Source organism: Sclerotinia sclerotiorum, genomic scaffold (assembly GCF_000146945.2).
Source record: "Sclerotinia sclerotiorum 1980 UF-70 scaffold_4 genomic scaffold, whole genome shotgun sequence".
Classification (NCBI taxonomy): Eukaryota; Fungi; Ascomycota; class Leotiomycetes; order Helotiales; family Sclerotiniaceae; genus Sclerotinia; species Sclerotinia sclerotiorum.
Window position 1 is genome coordinate 692,308 of NW_001820832.1, and position 19,090 is coordinate 711,397.

Here is a 19,090-nt window from a genome sequence, read left to right on the forward strand (position 1 = left end):
ATCTCTCTCGGATGCTCCCCAACAGATTACGATATCAAGATAATACCAACAAGATATCAATCATGGACAATCTAACCACCAAATGCCTTATGATTATTCTAGCTCTTTGCATACTAACCTACATCCTCCTCACCCTCTTATCCATCACAAATTCCGATCCCCGGGAACCTCCCACAGCCCCAACACGCATCCCATACATAGGACACGTCCTCGGACTAGGGCGACGAAAATTCAACTACTATGTTGATCTCAGCCAGAAAACACTCCTCCCCATCCTCACAATGCGCCTTCCTGGCGCGAAAATGTATATTGTGAATACACCCGAGCTAATCCAGGTAATCCAAAAATCACCCAAGAAACTTGCATTTCCGCCCATTACAGCGAAATTCGCAAATCAGCTCTGTGGAGTTAGTAAGCGGGCGAGGGATATTTTGGCTGTGAATGTTAATGGGGATGATGGGGATTGGGGGTTAAATATGGAATCGACACCGCTTATGAAGGGGGCGCTGCAGCCGGGACCAGGGTTGGATGGTATGAATAGGGTTATGGTTGGGAATGTTGCTGGGAGCTTGGATGGGTTGATTAGAGAGGGGGAGGAGAGTGTGCAGATTGGACTTCATGGATGGTTAAGGGGTTTGGTTACTATGGCGACGACGGAGGCGGTTTATGGGCCTAGAAATCCTTATAGGGATTTAAAGGTTCGGGATAGCTTCTGGTATTTGTTTTTCATGTGATTTACGTAGGAAGATGATTACTAATTCTTGCATTAGGGAGTTTGAGAGCCAGATGATGAGACTGCTTATTGGTATTCTTCCCTCTGTTTTTGCTCGCAAAGGTATCGCAGCACGGGAGAGGGTGAACAAAGCCTTTGAAGCATATTTCGCAGCCAACGATTTCAAGGATGCTTCTGCTCTAGCCCAACTCCGCCTGGAGCTCGATATCAAACATGGTGTTCCATTTGAGGATATCGCTAGATATGAGACTGTTCACGGCGTTGCCATAATCGTCAACACGGCACCCGCTGTATTCTGGTTAATCTTCTTCATATTTTCGGATCCCAAGCTGCTGGAAGAAATCCGCGCCGAGATCGACGCGATTCTGGAATCGAGTTTCAACCCAGACGGGTCTTTGGTACGTACCCTCGATATCACGAATGTGAAAACAAAGTGTCCCCTTCTATTATCAGCTTTTCAAGAAACCCTCCGTCATCGATCCGCCGGTACTTCTGTACGAGAAGTCATGGAAGATACCATATTAGATGATCAATGGTTACTGAAAGAAAACTCTCTCATCCAAATGCCCAGTCGCGTTATACACATGGATGCGAAGATCTGGGGCGCAGACGTGAAAGAATTCAACCCGCGACGATTTCTGAAAGATAAAGATATTCGACGTCCTAACCCCGCTGCCTTTCGTGCGTTTGGTGGTGGAACCACTTTATGTCCCGGTCGCCACTTTGCCACTAATGAAATATTGGCCGTCGTTTCTATGTTTGTTATGCGTTTTGATGTGGAGCCTGTAGGAGGCGTGTGGAAATTACCTACGTCTGAGAATACGAATGTGACGACTGTGATTTTGGAACCGGATACGGATGTTGACGTAGTAGTTTCTGTAAGGAAAGGACTTGGTGATGGCAAGTGGATGTTTAAATTGTCGGATTCGTTGACGGTTGCTGCGGTGGTTGCTGAGGATCGTGTTGATTGATGTGATGTTCTGAAGTACTAGATTTACCATCAGGGTAAATGCAGATATCTTCAACTCCACGGACAGCCTATCATAATGAGGAGAAAATTGCCCTGCACCATTTCTACAGCCCCAGGAGTTGGATGCCATATACGAATGAGCAAATATCTACAGCCCAAGTTTTCTCCTCAAAAAAGTGAAATCATAAACAAGAAATAAGGAATTCAATAAGATCAAACCATTGTAACCTACTAGTGAAACCTCTCTGAAAAGCTACGTCTACTTCAATATTTTAGTCTCGTGTGCTGTGTGCATGAAAAAATCCCTAGAACCTGACGGTCAATCGGTTTGATTTTTAATGAATGATATCACTAGATTCCAACGAGTCGGAGTCTCCTAATGCCAATATTGCTCTTATATTGCAAGCGCTGGTTCTAGAGGGACACCTTGGGATGAAAGGGTTGAGAATGGTGGTGGAAGAACTATATAGAGCGATGTGTTTTGTCCTTGCATCTTGAACAATAGATAGGTGTTGGGATGAATATCTTTGATACTTTTGAGTGAAGGGGAAGAAGGGACAACTTGAGATGGTCTATATCTTCCCCATGCGGAATTCTAAATGATGGAGTGAAGAGCAGAGTCAAGGTGAAAGAGGAAGCCTCCTGATTAGGCTTTGACACTGGTACTTTTGCGGGGGTAAGTACTCATTGAGCTTTTCAATATGTACTTGAAACACGCGCTGAATGTAACCAAATTTTCACACTGTGAATCCATACTATCATCTACCAATATCCAAGAAACCTGTAGGTCCAAATACGGACAAAGCGAGTTAGAACATCATTGCAATCGTCCAACTGCTAAACCTAGATACACAAACCACTGCAGCCTGGAGAACTCCATATGTTGTGATATTAATGATACTTTGCATAGTCGTACTTCTATCGATGAAAAGAGTTTTCAGGTGTTATTCCGTGGGCAGGTCGATAGAGGGGCTGAAGAGGTTGTGGTATTATCAAGAGGAAGATAGTATAGAATATTTGAATTATATAAACTTATTAGCGAAGCAGGCAAGCGATGGAATCTGGATTTTCGAGGATCTGATAGTATTTATTGATTCGAGAAGAATTTCTTTGCTTGCTGTCAATAGGTGGTTCGCTTCAAGATAAATATACTTGCTCGTCAAAAGCCTACATGTGATCTAGTGGTATCCGAATGCATGTCTTTTGTGAATTATCCCGAGACACATCAATGAAAGACAGCAGAGCACGGAGAGTATCACATACGTGGTTCGCTTCTTAGTTCCCGAAATCCCCATTTATAGTAACAAACTCATGCGTAATATCACATGTCCAATAAACCGCCTCCTCGTCGTCTTCGCGCCATTTCCTCCCATCATCCCGTAAATCCACTATCACCTCCACATCCTCTTCCTCCATCAGCTTTTTAGCCCTTACCTCATCAACTTTCACCAGCCTGCCTTTCTTCACAAAGTTCAATTCGTCCGTGCCATCAACAGGCATAAAGCTCACCGACGTAGATTCAGGGTTAATTATCCCCTTTCCAGCAAATTCCGTACCCATCAATGAATAACCCAATGCAGCCAGAACACCTATAGGGTTTGGATCCTTGCCATAGACCCCCGTCTTGAATAGCACAGAGCGTGCAATTACGGACGCGATATGTTTACCAGCTGGGTAAGTAGGCGCGCCTCGTACTCGTATAGTAATAAACTTCGTTGCACCTTCACCATCTCTTACTACCAACTTTGCTAGATCGGCCATGAACTCAATGAGCATTCTTTGAAAAGCGATGAAATCTTCAGATTGTGATTCTGCTGAGGAATCGAAGTCAACTGGGAAATGGGCATTGTTAGGTGCAGCGGCACCATTTGCGAGCATAGCAACCATGTCATTCGTGCTCGTGTCGCCCTCGATAGAAATGCAATTATAACTCTTGTCCGCAGCCGTACTCAAGAGCTGTTGGAGGGCAGGAGGTGTAATAGGAGCATCGGTACAAATTATACCAAGTGTGGTAGCCATGTTTGGATGGATCATACCCGCACCTTTGGTGATGCCTGCGATGGAGAAAGTTGTTTCCGGCGAGGATGGAAGTGTGAAGGTCCGGGATGCGAGTTTGGGGAAGGTGTCAGTTGTGCAGATGCCCCGCGCGGCTTCTATCCAGTGATCATGCGTGGTCCCCATTTCTTGCTGGAGATTGGGAAAACCTTGGATGATGTTATCAATACGGAGTCTAAAGGATATCAGTAAATAATAGATGGTGATGTGAGGGGATTTACCGTTGTCCACCCATACCTATGGCGGAGGAGTCATTATCAGTTCTTTACTTTTGTGCAATAGAAGCAATTCAAATTATCAGATGTATTGTGACGTTTATCCCGAGGAGAGCCACGGTAGTGAAAAATCCTCTTGAGATACTAACTTACCTGTATGCATAACCATCACAGATTCCTCTCCTTGTCCGGTTCCCTCACCAGACACAATCCGTCCCGCTTCCCTACTCATATTTCTCGAATCCTCCAGTCCCTTCTCCCCCGTAAGTAAATTCGCACACCAGGAATTCGCCACGACACCTCTCAGCCCTCTGCCCTTGCTTTTCTTCAACAAATCCCTAGTAACAACCACACTAGCGGCTGGAAACTCATTCTTCGTAAGTACAGCAGCTCCACAAGTCTCCCATTTCTTCTCGCTCGCGACTAAAATCAAGTCTGGTTGAGATAGACCATCTGGCTTTATCCCAACATTCGTACTACCCACTAAGAAGCCCTTTGGATAGGTGCCAGATGTAGGAACGAAACGCTGTTTGGAAGCAGGAATGGGGGAGTTGCCGAATGAGTCAAATTTTGTGAAAGAACGGTAGTGGTTCTCAACGTGGAGTGGCTTCTTGCGGATATGCCTGGCACCAATGCGAGAAATCAGGAGCATGATTTCAGTCGTATTTGAAAAAATAGAAAGACACTTGTGAGGAAGTTTGAGCGACCTGTATCATTAGGATGTTGTACATTCATCAACTCATTATAGATATACGATAAATACCCCGAGTAACGACTTTTTAATTTTCAATGACTCATAATTCCGATGCAGTTTCATTCGGATCCTCACCTAGTAAGTATATCGATTCAAATTCCGAAATATATAAAATTCACCAATTTTTTGTTTGATGTTTGATGATTGCATAATCCGGTCAGCCTGTATGGTTATGACTACCGGTAGTAGGTAGAAGAGGCGAACTTGGTGCGATGGTTCAAGATCGATGTCACGTTTGCATAAGATTCTGGAGTATCGTATAAACTACTTTATATGACACTTTTTCCATTTTTTGGATTAAGGTTGCAGACGTCTAAATAGATGGATTATGAAAGTAGCTATAGATTGAAAGCTTGAATATTTTGAGATCGCTTTCTCAATTCTACCACGCGGAAATACCCAGTGTTATACAAAGTAAACATTTCAACAGGCATGGATCCGGAGTGAGTGAGCTACTGTGTAAATATTTCTGCACGAGTTTACATGTGGCTGTACAATGCCAACAACGATATCGTGCCAGCTACGATAAGCCGTAGCATGTCTAAGAGATCGAGGAAGCCAATTACAACTTTTTAATTGAGTTGTGGAGACTATTGTGAAGTATAAGACTATTATTTCACCACCTATTTGTGGAACATGTCCTGCATGCAGCATCGCAGTCAGGTACGTACCAAATGCATGCATATATATGACAACGACTTTGAACTTTGAAGATGTTGCAACTTGCAAACTCACCTACACTGGATCACACTAAGCCTATTCAATCTCTAGCTTTCTGGGGCCGAAATAAAAGTGGATTCAAAGGTACATACGGAGGATTTGAATTGATCGGGAACACGAGGTAGAAAAATAACCTTATTTTATATAGGTTTAGTGCGTCCTGATAAAGATCAATTTATACGGAGTACGGTAGTATAAGTTACAACTTACAACTTATCATCTCAACAGAGCTGTTTATTATGGTTGGTCATTGATATCGATGCACCTCCCTTATCCGGTAAAGTGGGAGTGACATTATACCGTAAAAGGCAGCTCGAAAACACACTTCTCGTTTTGTCCGAGCCCTCGCCCGTTGTACCATCAAAACTCCGAGATCTAAGGTAAGACTTATCCCAAATTCACTTGGAGAATAAAGTTCTACGGACCAGACCTTTTGCATTGCCTAATAAGGTATATAAAGTATAACATTGATAAAACTGGAGGAGGATTGAAGCAAATATTTGAAGTAAAGTGGTTCACTCAGAGGACTATTCTGCGTTATGCTAAGGTAATCCCCCGATTAGTGGTAGTAGTGACGTACCTCAATTCGTCGAGTTTTGATGGTATGCCAGCTTAACAAGTCTTAAGTCCCGGCCTAGACTGTTAGGGCGTTGAGCTCTGCTTGGTCCATCGATCAAGTAAGCACACCGCCAATCATCTTTTATGGGTATCTTCGGCTCCATAGACTACTCTGTGCATGATTCATTTGCCTTTCAATTTGTTAACCTATATATGATTCTTATCGATTGTAAACCCCAAGACATTGGGGATCTACATAGAATCGATTCTCATGGGTCTCGACGTATGCATGCTTTCCAGATAAGGTAGGTGATACCGGTAGCTTTAGCCGCCCCCGGGTAGCAAAATGTATGAATACTTTGAGTGAATCCATAATTCACCATCGAGCCTATCCCTCTCTCTTTCACTTGTCCTTCTTCCACATCTGCGGGCTCGAGTCTCTTCAAGTCCACGACATCCATCATGAAGTGGTCAATTGTATCTGCGGTCTCTTTGCTGGTTGCAACTGCAGCTGCTGAACATCCTTTTCTTAAGCTGAGAAAGTTGGTTCCACCAGTTGAAGCAGATGATGAATTCCCTGCATCTATCAATGCAGCTACAAACATTACGGGTTCTGCTTTTTTTACCCAACTTTTGGATCATGAGAATCCTTCCAAAGGAACTTTCCAACAGAAGTTTTGGTGGAATTCCGAGAACTGGGCCGGTCCAGGATCTCCAGTGAGGGCACCCACGTCTTTCTGCCATTGAACTCCCGCTGATGTTTTTAGATCGTTTTCTTCACTCCAGGTGAAATTGCTGCTGCGGAATACGGTGCATACTTGACCAATGTCACAGTTACCGGACTCTTTGCACAGGAAGTCAAGGGCGCCGTTGTTATGGTTGAGCGTATGTATCTTCACCGTCCCGAAGTGGAAGGTGTGCTAAATATTCCGCAGATCGTTACTGGGGTGAATCGTCTCCATATGACAATTTGACGACGACGAATTTACAATACCTCAATCTCAAGCAAGCTATCGCTGATTTCGTTCACTTTGCAAAGACAGTTGATCTTCCATTTGACACCAACCACAGCAGTAATGCAGCTGCTGCACCTTGGATCCTCTCAGGTGGTAGCTACAGTGGTGCACTCGCTGCATGGACTGAATCTACAAGCCCTGGTACATTCTGGGCATACCATGCATCTAGTGCTCCAGTGCAAGCTATCAATAATTACTGGCAATACTTTTACCCCGTCCAAGATGGTATGGCAAAGAACTGCAGCAAAGACATTTCTTTAGTCATCGACTATATGGACAATGTTTTGACCCATGGAAACAAAAGTGCTGTGACTGCACTCAAGACCAAGTTTGGTTTGGAATCTGTCACGCATAATGATGACTTTATGGCAGTTCTTGAGAGCGGTCCGTGGTTATGGCAGTCAAATAGTTTCACCACAGGCTATTCAGGATTCTTCCAGTTCTGTGATGCAATTGAGGTGTGTATCTCCATTTCTGATGTGGCTAATCGTGTTCTAATCCAATAACAACAGAATGTTACCGCCGGAGCTGCTGTCACCCCAGATGCGAATGGCGTCGGTCTGACTACCGCATTGGAAGGTTTTGCAAAATGGACCAAGAGTTTAATACCCGGCAGTAAGCATCTGATTGATACTCAGAATATTAGGTTACTAATAAAGACGAACAGTCTGTGAGGATTACGGCTACGACGCCGATGATTTATCCTGCCTCAATACATATGATTTCAACAACTTCATGTTCAGAGATTATAGTGTCGGAAATGCGGCCGATAGACAGTGGAACTGGATGCTTTGCAATGAGCCATTTGGCTATTGGCAAGAGTATGTATTACGTAGACTAACATTGCACTACCTGTACTAATTATTTTGACAGCGGAGCACCAAGTAACAAACCCACACTCGTTTCTCGTCTCATCAATGCGAAATACTGGCAACGACAATGCGCCTTATACTTCCCAGCTGAGGGCAAATACACATACGCTAGCGCCAAAGGTGCAACTGTAAAACAGGTCAACCAGTACACTCAAGGATGGAATCTAGAGAACACCACTCGACTTATCTGGACAAACGGGTATGTAGTCCGATCCAACTTGCTGGTAATCTGCTGACACGTTTGTAGTCAATATGACCCATGGAGAACATCCGGTGTCAGCTCTCAATTTAGACCTGGTGGCGAGTTGCAATCTACTGCGCAACATCCGCTCCAAATCATTCCTGGCGGATTCCATTGTTCGGATCTCAGACTGAGCAATGGAAAAGCCAATGCGGGTGTCCAAAAAGTAATTGACAACGAAGTGGCACAAATAGTGGCATGGACAGCGGAGTATTACAATAAAACTTCGAGTTACCACTCATACTGAGGATATAGACGAGGATATTAGTATGGTTGTAATCTGTACATAGGTAGATACGAGAAATCTACTCGAATGAATAATGAGAAATGAATACGGTTCCTTACGGACCTTGAAAGTTTTCCAACTTTGCAGCTTGTGTGAAGAAAGTACGGATCACTAATCCTTATATGTGATGTGAGACCAAGGGGTGCTTTCAAATAGTTCTCGGGATATCAGATATATTAACGGAACATCAGACATACTAATTTAAAAAATGAATAGTAATCACTAGCAGGAAAGTAATCACTCTTTTCCACCGTCTGCAAGCTTGTTAGCAAGGGGCGAAGCTCCCTCGCCAAAAAAAGAATGCATGGCTGTGTCTTGACTTACTACCTCTTATCGCTTATCATTAGCCACCAAGTTACATACGCACCAGTGCAGAAGCAAGCTGTCCTTCCTTTCTATTAGAAATCAAACACACATCTGAAAATCAGGTATTTAGACCCCCAAGGACTTCTTCCTGAACCAGATTTTAGTTCTACCATACAAACAAATACTTACATCCTTAACCAGAAACGAATCATCAAAATGGTTCTCTTAAAAAGTCTCGTGTTCGCCGGCCTCGCCACAGTAGCAACGGCATCCTCTGCCGTCATCGATCTCATTCCTTCGAATTTTGATCAATTTGCCTTCGAGGGCAAGCCAGCATTAATCGAATTCTTTGCACCATGGTGCGGACATTGCAAAACCCTTGCACCGGTTTATGAGCAGCTTGCTCAGGACTTTGCATTTGCAAAGGACAAGGTCACAATTGCGAAAGTCGACGCGGATGCCGAGAAGAGCTTGGGAAAGAAATTCGGCGTTCAAGGTTTCCCAACCATCAAATATTTCGATGGAAAGAGCAAGACCCCGGAGGAATATAGTGGAGGCAGAGATATTGATAGCTTGACGGATTTCATCACAAAGAAGACTGGCATTAAGCCCAAGAAGGCGAAGGCTGCCCCAAGTGCTGTTGAGATGTTGAACGATAAGTCATTCAAGGAACAAATTGGTGGTGATAAGGATGTCATTGTTGCTTTTACTGCACCATGGTGTGGTCGTAAGTTTACCCTATTTCAATATTCACTGTGGTTTGCTAACCTATATTGTTGCAGACTGCAAGACTTTGGCACCAGTCTGGGAGAAGGTCGCTCAAGACTTCGCGAATGAACCTAATGTCCTCATCGCTAAGGTCGATGCCGAAGCAGAAAACTCCAAGGCCACAGCTAAGGACCAAGGCGTCACCTCTTACCCCACCATTAAGTTCTTCCCCAAGGGAAGCACTGAACCTGAAGCATACTCTGGTGGACGTTCCGAGAAGGACCTCGTCGAATTCATGAACAGCAAGGCAGGTACACACCGTGCTGTTGGTGGTGGACTTGATGCTACTGCCGGTACAATTGAAGCTTTGGATGCTCTTGTCGCCAAATTCACCGGTGGTTCAAGCATTGCCGAAGTTTCCGCAGAAGCTACCAAGGCTGCCCAAGAATACAAGGAGGGTGCTCAATTCAAGTATGCAGAGTACTACGTTAAGGTCTTCGACAAGTTGAGCAAGAGCGATAACTACGCCGCCAAGGAGCTCGCTAGATTGGATGGTATTATCAAGAAGGGAGGTTTGGCACCAGAGAAGTTGGATGAGTTCACAAGCAAGACCAACATCCTGAGAAGATTCATCGAGAAGGCAACTGGAAAGTCCGAGTTGTAAATATGTAATTTTTCAATGTAAAGAGGATTATAAAAATGACCTCAACAAGAAAAGTTTGTTTTGGACTATCCTCGTGGGGTTCTGGATTACTGTTTGCGGAATAAACAATTATGAATCATGTACTTTTGGATAACAATCTTTGGTATCTCGTCCCGTTTCCTTAATTAACGCCCGTCTGTACAACTGTAGTCCCACTGTGATATGCATATCAACCTACATTCGGACCAAAGTGCACTCTATGTGCCTGCCCTTTAACTGTTCCAAGTGTTGCTCGAGGACATTGTAATGTACTCGGACATTCTTTGCAGTCTACATCTTTGTAGGACTCCCTCTTCCATCCTTCAATTCCATGTTACTTTGTAGAGTCGCCTCTAGATTATCTAAACGTCGCGACATTTCGTCCACTATTGCGCATATGATTAGTAAAAATAGTTGAAACGAGGGCAAGAATGCGTGAAAAGAAAGAAAGGAGAGACGTACTCTTCGCGAAAATCTCGCTCGAAACACCAGCAAATTTATTCGAGAGGGAATTTAGAAGTTCATCAACGACGAGAGAAAGTTCGGCGGTGGCTGAGGCATCGGTTGTTATCTGTTTGTAAGTTCAATAGTTAGTTAGTTAGTTACGTTACGGAACGGGAGCTTGAGGTTAGGGTGCCACGGGTAGTGTGGTGTGGTGTAGTGTTTACTGACGGATGTGGTGGAGATGGTGGACATGCGATTTGCGTTTGGGGATTTAATGTCGTTTGTGGCCATTATTGGGAAATAGCTGATTTGATTTTTGGGAGAAGGATTTGGAGAAAATTGTTATTGCACAAGATTTGAAGATAGAACGAGCAATATTTTGATTTGAATACCTAAGGAATGATGATATTTGTTATGGTGCGGAAATACAAAGGTTTCAGAATCGCACAAGAGTGGTCAGTGATGGGACGGAATTTAGGAGGGGGTGTGGCCGATGATACCTCATTACAGTAATTGATTGTATCTTGAAGAACAATTCATCAAATTTACAACAACTTCATATTCACTTAACTCTTGCAGATCAGATATGTCTTTTCACCTTTCTCCTGGTTGAGTAGAATATGGCAGATTTCCACATAACAATACGAAAGAAAGGATAATAGATCCGTAAATATGCCACCTCAACGCGGCGATCTCTCAGTCCTCTTGCTCGTCATCATAGTCCTCTGGTGGTTTAATTCGAACGACACCAGTCTCCCTGCCAATTTCGGGAATCCGCAGAATTATGTAGAGGAACAATTGGCGCATAACAAGCATGTGTTTGGAGTGTTAAATACGACGAGTTATGGCGATTTTGCGCCGGGAGACTCGGAGGATGCGAGATATTTAAATTTGACTGGTTTCAAGGCGAAGGATGGTTATAGATGGGAGAGGTTGGATGCGTTTAGGAAGAGGAGTGATGATTTGAGGAAATGGGCGAGAGGGGTGCAGGAAGAATCGAAGTTTAATGGGGAAGGTGAGTGGGGCTTGGAGGGCAGGATCTATACAAATGTGACGGGAGTGGTGAGGGGGAGCTGGGCCAGATATATGAACGGTTTGGTGGACGGGAAGGAGAGGACGAGCAGGCTAAATTTGAGTGTTATTGCGCCGGGCGTACAATGGGCTTTCAAGGATCAGGAGCTATGGGGTAGGAATGTGACGGGTAGGGAAGGGAAAGTTATGTTGAGGTTGGATGAGGTTGCTGTGGAGGGGATGATTGTTCATGGGGCTAAAGAGGATTTTTCTGAAGGCGAAAGTTCAGCGAATTCTGGGGTAGAGACACCAAAGGAAGAAGCAAAAGTTGAGAAAAGAGATGTGTCTGATGGGATCGAAAGGGTTGATCTTGGAATTGGCGCAAATCCGAATACGGGTATACTTGTAAGGGAAGTCACAGCCTCGTTAACAGTTCAAGATGAGAGCAGTAGTGGGGATGGATATGAAATGAGGATGCATGGTGTCCATTGGCCAAATGAAGGCGGCGTCCTTTTAACTACTACTAGCGATAAATTCGCAGGGGCTTTTGCTCTTCCTCATTTTGCAACGGACGAAGATCATTTTAAGAGCAGTGCGGAGGTCATGAAAAAGATTTTAGGTACCAGATTACAGAAGCTTGAGGAATCTGCTAAAGAAAATCCGAGGAGTCTTCTGGAGCAAAATTCGGGCCAAGTCGATGGTTTGCCAACACCTCATTGCGAATATATCTTGTTTGCTCAAGTACAACCTTTGAAATTTAATGGCCTCGAATATGAAGACAGATCACACAAATCTCACAATTTCGTCCAGGAACTCGAGGAAGAGCTCCGATTCCCAAATGGTGCTCCTACTCCTAAGCCGCCCATGTTGCAACTGTCGACAATAATTTTCTCGCCCGATTGTGGATTTATGCTCGAATCAAAAGGGCCGCCAAAGTTCGCACCTGTTGATGGAGAACATCTAGTTGGCATGAAGCAGGAGGTTTGGTTAGAAAGTATTCGTTCTTGGTTAATGATACTTGCGGTAGTAGCTCTTTGCCAAGCTCTAATCCTGAAGGATCAATGTAAGGAGGCTTCCACACCATCAACCGTAGGGCGTGTTAGTATTCATACCGTTGGTATGATGCTTCTAGCAGACGGATTGTTATTTTTTACAATGTCGTTGGCGAGCGCTACATTATCCAGTATCTTCCCATCTGCATTATTATCATCATTTGCAGGCTTGATGTCAGTCGCGCTCGGAGTTCGCTTCATTGTAAATATTTATGGAGTCCAGGAACCGGAAAGATTAGAGCGGGAACGGGCACAAACAGCTGCATCACAAGCACCACAAGCTAGAAATTCACCAACTGGACGATCAACACCAGTTATTACCGCAGCGGGTGTAGATACATTACCTACAAATGCCCCATCTTCAGCTCAAAATACAGCCCAAAATGTTCCCATTATTGTCCCTTCGGATCAAGACGTCGATGCCGAAATAGCCGAAAACATCAACGCGACATTCGTACCGCCTCGTGCAACAGGAGCACAAGCCACCGTCCAAGAATCCAGAGCAAATTCCGATATTACTCCCTATTACGGCCAATTCATTCTTCTCCTCACTTTTATTCTCCTGCTTTCCATTGCCTCCACCACCTGGCCTGTCTCCCTTCGCACAGCCTATGTCTACCTCCTCTCCTTCATTTACATGTCTCTGTGGATCCCACAAGTCAAACGCAACATCACGCGTAATTGCCGGAAAGCTCTACTTTGGCGTTTCGTCATCGCACAGAGTTTGCTAAGGTTATCTCCATTTGCTTACTTCTTTCTCTATGAAGACAATTTCCTCTTCAGCGAAACCGACTGGACAGCGATGATGATTTTAGCAGGATGGGTCTGGTGTCAGCTTGTAGTGTTATATAGTCAGGAGGTCCTTGGACCCAGATGGGCCGTTCCAAAACGCTTCGGAATGGTATAAAGAGGGATGGGACTACCACCCTGTATTACGAGAAGACAACGTCGAATCTGGAGGCTTACCAATCGGTCTTGTAAAAGTCCCCGCTCAATTCTCCGACAACTCCAGGTTTTGCAGAAACAGACATGAGCACGGAGACTGAGAGGGATAATACCAAATCCGGTATTCGATCAGTAGATTGTGCGATTTGTATGCAAATTCTTGAGGTTCCGGTCGTGGGTCATGATGAGGACGAGGGTGTCTCGAAGAGTGTCTTGGGCGCTTGGGATAGGAGAACTTATACGGTTACCCCTTGTAGACATGTTTTTCATACCCAGTGTTAGATAGGTTGGATGAAATATCGCTTGCAGTGTCCCATTTGTAGGGAGGGTTTGCCGCCTTTGTGAGGTTTGTATGTGCCTAGGTATCTATGAATACGTGGATAGTGCAAAGTTCATGTGGCTAGCAAATATATATATGTTGGATAATAACCATATAGCTTATATTGTATATGTATATATGGTAAGATAGTAAAGAAGTATATTATTGAATATATATTCATTATATTATACTATAATATCAGATTTATATATCTCCTATATTTATAGTTTTAACTTTAAAATATATCTCCTTATATCAGTGTAGAAATCGCTATACAAGATCTTGCTACTCACTCACTTAGTAAATTCAAGATTTTAAAGAGTCTATGAAAGGGCAGCTCTCGCTTACGAACATATTACATCATTGGAAGGAAGATATTTGAGTTTGAATATATCTTCTAGATTGAGATACTTACTCTGTATCATTTCAAATATTTCTCCTGTAATGGAAGATTTGAAACTGCGAGTGAATAGGATATACCGGTAAAAATTTCAGAACTTTATATCGCACAATGTATCAAGCTCAATAACTTTCTTTTATGTACTCCACTCCATTCCATTCCATCTACACTCCATTCATCTACATCCGCAACCACACCACCAACTACCTCTTCAACGTCTTCTGTTTCTCAGCATCCCTAACCAATTTCTCCCCCTCGACCCTCAACCCCTTCCTCTTCCTCACACCATCCATATATTTCTTAGCCACATTCTCCCTATCAGCCAACTCACCCAGATCCTCCAAATCATCCTCGGTAAAGGGAGTCCAGAAGGGATCTTCATCTAGGACCTCATAGCCCTGAAAGATTAACTGGGGACTAGCTGCTCCGGAAGTTCTCTTGCGGATTTCATCTGAGAAGCCAAAGGAGAGGGCCACGGGGAGAAGTGATACGATGGTGAAGAAGGGGGTTCCTTCTTTGAGGGATTCAGAGAGGATGTGTCCGCGACGACGGGTGAGGACGTCGTAGACGCGGCCGAGTACTTCGGCTGTTGGGATTGTGTTAGTTTATATTTATTCTCTACCTGGATCTTTCAGGTATTCATGACATTTGTAGGGAGGACTTACTACTAGCTTGGATTTCACACGAGTACATAGCAAGCATAAGTCTTGGGGACCAATCCAAGAAGCCTTGTTTAATAGCCTGTTGAACAGTTTTAATCACTTCACCAGTTAATCGACCAAAATTATCACGAGTTGATGATTCATCGTCAGTGGAAGGGGCTATGGTGACATCTTCGAGGAAAACAGCGATTCCTTGGATAGGCTCATTGCAGAGAGGACCTTGGGCAGTGGCGAGTTGGAAAGCATAGCTAATTTTATCAGAAAAGGAACGGGCTTGAAGTGCTTGATTTTGAGCTGTTGAGTCTTGGGAGTCAGTAGTGGTGTCTTCGCGAAGGCTATGTAACGTTAGTGTACTTTAGCTAAATAGGAATGTGCTAGAGCTTACAATTTTCCAAGGATTCCATCGGCCGTGGAGTCAAGTAAGAGATTAGGTCCAGTTCTTCGTGGACCAAAAGCAGTAATTTGATCCACAGCTGAAGCCCAAATATCTTTTTGACCTTTTACTCCTTCGAAGGTTTTTTGTAGTTCTTGTTTAAATTCAGCCAATGATAAGACTTTCTCGCCACCCAAGAGTTCTTCAACCTCTTCCTGTTCAATTGTCTCTTGAGTGGTATCATCGCCGGTCTTCTTGCTCTTCTCCTCCGCCTGACGATCAGAATAAAGTCTCTTGATAGCGCCAGCATTCTTGACCAAGAACTCAGTTACCTCCACTGGAAGAGGTCTTACACGTAATCGAATCATGATCTGTTTTGATGTAGTTGACAATACAACTGTGCCTCTTCCAAGTTCCTTATTTGCTGGAGGTTTCATATCTTCAGCTCTAACAATGGTTTCTCGGTATGGTACAATCGGCTCTCCTGCTTGAATGTCACATCCTGCAAATCTCTCACGAAGATCTGTCAAACAACGCTCTAAATGTAATTCCCCTGCTGTAAGTAGAACATGTTCACCACTTGCGAATTGTTCATACTCAGCACAAGGATCACTCTGAACGAGTAACTTAAGACCTCGAATCATCTTGTCGAGATCTCCAGGCCAAGCTGGTTCTAAAGCAACACGAACGATAGGCTGAGAACCCATGTTAACTCCTGCAAGATTGACACTACCTTCCAATTGACTGCAAAGGGTTCCAGATTTGAGTATATGGCCTTCAAGACCTCCAATACCAAATACAACACCGGCTGGAACAGAAGTAAGCGGTTCTAATCCACGGCCCATCAATAAGTATAACGCCGTGACTGTAACCTTTTGTGGTTCAGGACTATTGTGTGGGTGTGCAGGAGAGAACTTTGGCGGTAATACATAAATAGAATCTCCTACAGATAAAGTCCCAGAGTATATTCGTGCAAAACCTATCAGATGTTCTGGATCGGGTTTCTTCTCTTCCTCGACAGGCTCCTCAAGGCTTACTGATCCAAGTGCATCAGATACTCCATCCACTGATTCAGAGGCTCCTTCCAAAGCCTGCTGTCTTGCAATTTCGGCTCGCTTACGTCGACCCATCTCCAAGGCTTCTTCAGGACTCAGAGCACCCCCTCGTCGCTTGTTCTCAGGTAGTTCACTCTCCGGTATCGAAACCATCTTACTGACATAAGCCACAACCGGTTCTTCTTTTGAAGTCTTGAATTTAATCATTGCTTCTCTGACCTTGGGATCAACATGTGATGCACCAGGAGATGCGTCGATAAGTGCTGGTAGTCGTCCTTCTTGAGCAGCAGGTGGAGCAGGTAAAGATTCGATGACAGAAACCAGTAGAGCAGTTGATAGTGGAAGCCATGATGAGAATAATGTAGTAAGAATAGCCCGTGGATCGCGGGAACGTGTAACATGTGGAGGTAAAGTAATGTTTAATGACTTGGTAATCTTTTCTGTCATGACAGGATCACTAAATGGACTTGAGTTAGAATTGATGGTTAAATTGCATAAGATTAGATATATAAACAGGTTTAAGGAGAGATAGAAATCCACGCACCCCTTCCCTTTGTCACCACCCGTTGTTGCCGCATAAACAGCCCACACCTGTTCCAAAACTAATTGGACAAACAATGGTTTTAAATTTCGCCCCTTGAGATGTTTTGGTCCAAGGACTTTTTTGGTCTTCGGATCCAGGTAGAAATCTCCCCATAGAACCTTCTCCATTGCGGTTCTCTTGATTCCCAATTTCTTCTCATACAAGCTGGCGAACTGTCTAACTGTGAATGCCCATCCATCAATGGCGCTGCTAAATATGACATTATTTTTTTCTGGTGCAAAGTAAATATCCTCATCATCTTTTTCTTGGAATTCGTTCATAGCTTCGGTATCAATTGAGGTGCTTCCGTCATTCCCTGATCGTTCTTGTTCTTTCGCAGCGGCAGCGGCAATTCTCTCATCCACTCTTTCTCTCCAGTTTAAATCTTCCTCCATTCGCTCACCTTGGAAGAAACTTCCAAGTACAGCATTGACTTGCTCCAGCAGCTTGCTTAAATGTGTATATGCTTCGGCTGGGGTCATCTTCAATTCCGTAATAAGTCTATCCATCTTGTTGATTACCAAGAGAGGTTTCATATGTTCTACCCATGTCTGCCTCAAAACCGTAACAGTCTGACTACAGACTCCCTCAACTGCATCCACTAAAACGACAGCGCCATCGCATAATCGTGAGGCGGTCGATACCTCACTGCTGAAATCGATATGTCCAGGCGAATCTATTAAGTTGATCAAGTATTCTTTTTGTTCAGGTGTAGCATCTGGTGCATTTCGTCTTAACATGGAGAAATATAATGATATGGCAGATGATTCCATAGTAATCCCGCGCGTCTGTTCATCTGGTCGAGAGTCGAGGTATCGTATTTTACCAGCGAGCTTTGGAGAAATGATGCCATTTGTGGCAATCAAGGCATCTGACAGTGAAGTTTTTCCATGATCCTAGAGATATTAGCAATGGGAAAATAATGTACAAGAATGGGGCATATACTTACAACATGTGCTAATATGCATATCTCGAGAGGACATTGTTAGCATTGAGAGTCCTAACATAATACCTGCCCCGCCAAAGACTTACATTTCTAATGTCTTGAGCATTTTGCTGCAGAGCAACTAGCTTTTCTGGATTGACGATTGGCATTCTGTAGGTTAGCTTGAGATATATGTATATTTCTTTGATTTAAATGAAATATTAAGCCCAAATTTATATGCGCAAGATGTATTTTATCTCTTGTCGAGTCTGCCTATCTGGGGCGATTCTATTTACGGGACTGGTACCGTGTGCGGATGATGACCGGGTATTTATTTGAGGGTGAATAGAGAAGAATGAACATCTATTGATAGCAAAAATGACTCATAATGATTCAATATGTTTAGATGATAGAATGAGCAACAAACTGCAATGTTTGAAATTCGACGCGGAGTAAGATGGAAATGGGAAAATGTTACTATTTTTCTGGAGCGGCCGCTTAGCCCGAGCCTTCACAACGTCACTGAGCCCCGCCAAACGTGAAAGCTACTATGTACACGTGCTTGACGTGAAGAAGTGTCTAAGTAGGGGAGGTATTTTCCAATAGTCGGTTGTCAACATCGTCGATTGTTGTCAATGTCTGATGGACAACCACAACAGACAAATTGACGGTCAAGTAGGCATCTTATTGGAGAATCTATTGACACTATTTGAGTAAAACCAATATCTACATAACCTTACAATGTGAGATTACAATTGTTACTCCTGCTGATAGTCGTTAATCTACTAAAACGACAGAGAATCGAAAATGCAGCTTTTCAATTTCCGAAACCTCGCCTAGCACGTTTTCGAGACGGATTTCATCGACGATGGGTACGTTGGATTTCGATAATCCTCGTCATAGCTTTGATGAATTGTGCTAATAGATTTCAGAAGTACGTCGTCATCTGGGAATGTGAGGCTAGCTATAGAGATAAGACCACATGTGCCAGAAGCCATCACCAGCAAGTCTAACTGTAGTGTTCTCGCTTACTGCGACGTATTCTTACCTTGAAGGTGATAGCATTGTATTTGAAGATATCAGACGTCGATGAAAAGTTGAGCATAGGTCATCCGTGGATTTTCCAGTAGTTAACTTGATGATTGAGGATAGTGATCAAAATCTTTCTATGATTCCATCTGTCTCATATTTTTCGGGAGTTTGTG

The 19,090-nt window shown here is 43.7% G+C and overlaps 8 protein-coding genes across 8 annotated transcripts; 5 read left to right on the forward strand and 3 right to left on the reverse strand.

Annotated features, from left to right (window-relative positions):
• Window positions 1-281: 281 nt before the first annotated feature.
• SS1G_03358 (hypothetical protein) lies at window positions 282-1,704 on the forward strand (the record flags this gene model as incomplete). The annotated part of the gene is made up of 2 exons (XM_001595219.1): window positions 282-715; window positions 771-1,704. The coding sequence occupies 2 exons, from the start codon at window positions 282-284 to the stop codon at window positions 1,702-1,704; spliced, it is 1,368 nt and encodes a 455-aa protein (XP_001595269.1).
• Window positions 1,705-2,978: 1,274 nt separating this feature from the next.
• SS1G_03359 (arginine biosynthesis bifunctional protein) lies at window positions 2,979-4,625 on the reverse strand (the record flags this gene model as incomplete). Its single annotated transcript, XM_001595220.1, has 3 exons — window positions 2,979-3,933; window positions 3,980-3,995; window positions 4,127-4,625. 3 exons carry the CDS (start codon window positions 4,623-4,625, stop codon window positions 2,979-2,981), a joined length of 1,470 nt encoding a protein of 489 aa, XP_001595270.1.
• Window positions 4,626-5,363: 738 nt separating this feature from the next.
• Window positions 5,364-6,047, forward strand: SS1G_03360 (predicted protein; the record flags this gene model as incomplete). Its single annotated transcript, XM_001595221.1, has 3 exons — window positions 5,364-5,390; window positions 5,676-5,827; window positions 6,011-6,047. The coding sequence occupies 3 exons, from the start codon at window positions 5,364-5,366 to the stop codon at window positions 6,045-6,047; spliced, it is 216 nt and encodes a 71-aa protein (XP_001595271.1).
• A 420-nt stretch (window positions 6,048-6,467) lies between these two features.
• SS1G_03361 (hypothetical protein) lies at window positions 6,468-8,381 on the forward strand (the record flags this gene model as incomplete). Its single annotated transcript, XM_001595222.1, has 7 exons — window positions 6,468-6,722; window positions 6,773-6,890; window positions 6,941-7,479; window positions 7,534-7,636; window positions 7,689-7,842; window positions 7,895-8,092; window positions 8,141-8,381. The coding sequence occupies 7 exons, from the start codon at window positions 6,468-6,470 to the stop codon at window positions 8,379-8,381; spliced, it is 1,608 nt and encodes a 535-aa protein (XP_001595272.1).
• A 561-nt stretch (window positions 8,382-8,942) lies between these two features.
• On the forward strand, window positions 8,943-10,098 carry SS1G_03362 (hypothetical protein; the record flags this gene model as incomplete). Its single annotated transcript, XM_001595223.1, has 2 exons — window positions 8,943-9,453; window positions 9,509-10,098. 2 exons carry the CDS (start codon window positions 8,943-8,945, stop codon window positions 10,096-10,098), a joined length of 1,101 nt encoding a protein of 366 aa, XP_001595273.1.
• A 309-nt stretch (window positions 10,099-10,407) lies between these two features.
• SS1G_03363 (predicted protein) lies at window positions 10,408-10,851 on the reverse strand (the record flags this gene model as incomplete). The annotated part of the gene is made up of 3 exons (XM_001595224.1): window positions 10,408-10,502; window positions 10,579-10,687; window positions 10,723-10,851. The coding sequence occupies 3 exons, from the start codon at window positions 10,849-10,851 to the stop codon at window positions 10,408-10,410; spliced, it is 333 nt and encodes a 110-aa protein (XP_001595274.1).
• A 381-nt stretch (window positions 10,852-11,232) lies between these two features.
• On the forward strand, window positions 11,233-13,530 carry SS1G_03364 (hypothetical protein; the record flags this gene model as incomplete). The annotated part of the gene is made up of 1 exon (XM_001595225.1): window positions 11,233-13,530. The coding sequence occupies one exon, from the start codon at window positions 11,233-11,235 to the stop codon at window positions 13,528-13,530; it is 2,298 nt and encodes a 765-aa protein (XP_001595275.1).
• Window positions 13,531-14,490: 960 nt separating this feature from the next.
• Window positions 14,491-18,055, reverse strand: SS1G_03365 (hypothetical protein; the record flags this gene model as incomplete). The annotated part of the gene is made up of 5 exons (XM_001595226.1): window positions 14,491-14,873; window positions 14,953-15,284; window positions 15,335-16,834; window positions 16,922-17,856; window positions 17,993-18,055. The coding sequence occupies 5 exons, from the start codon at window positions 18,053-18,055 to the stop codon at window positions 14,491-14,493; spliced, it is 3,213 nt and encodes a 1,070-aa protein (XP_001595276.1).
• Window positions 18,056-19,090: the final 1,035 nt, after the last annotated feature.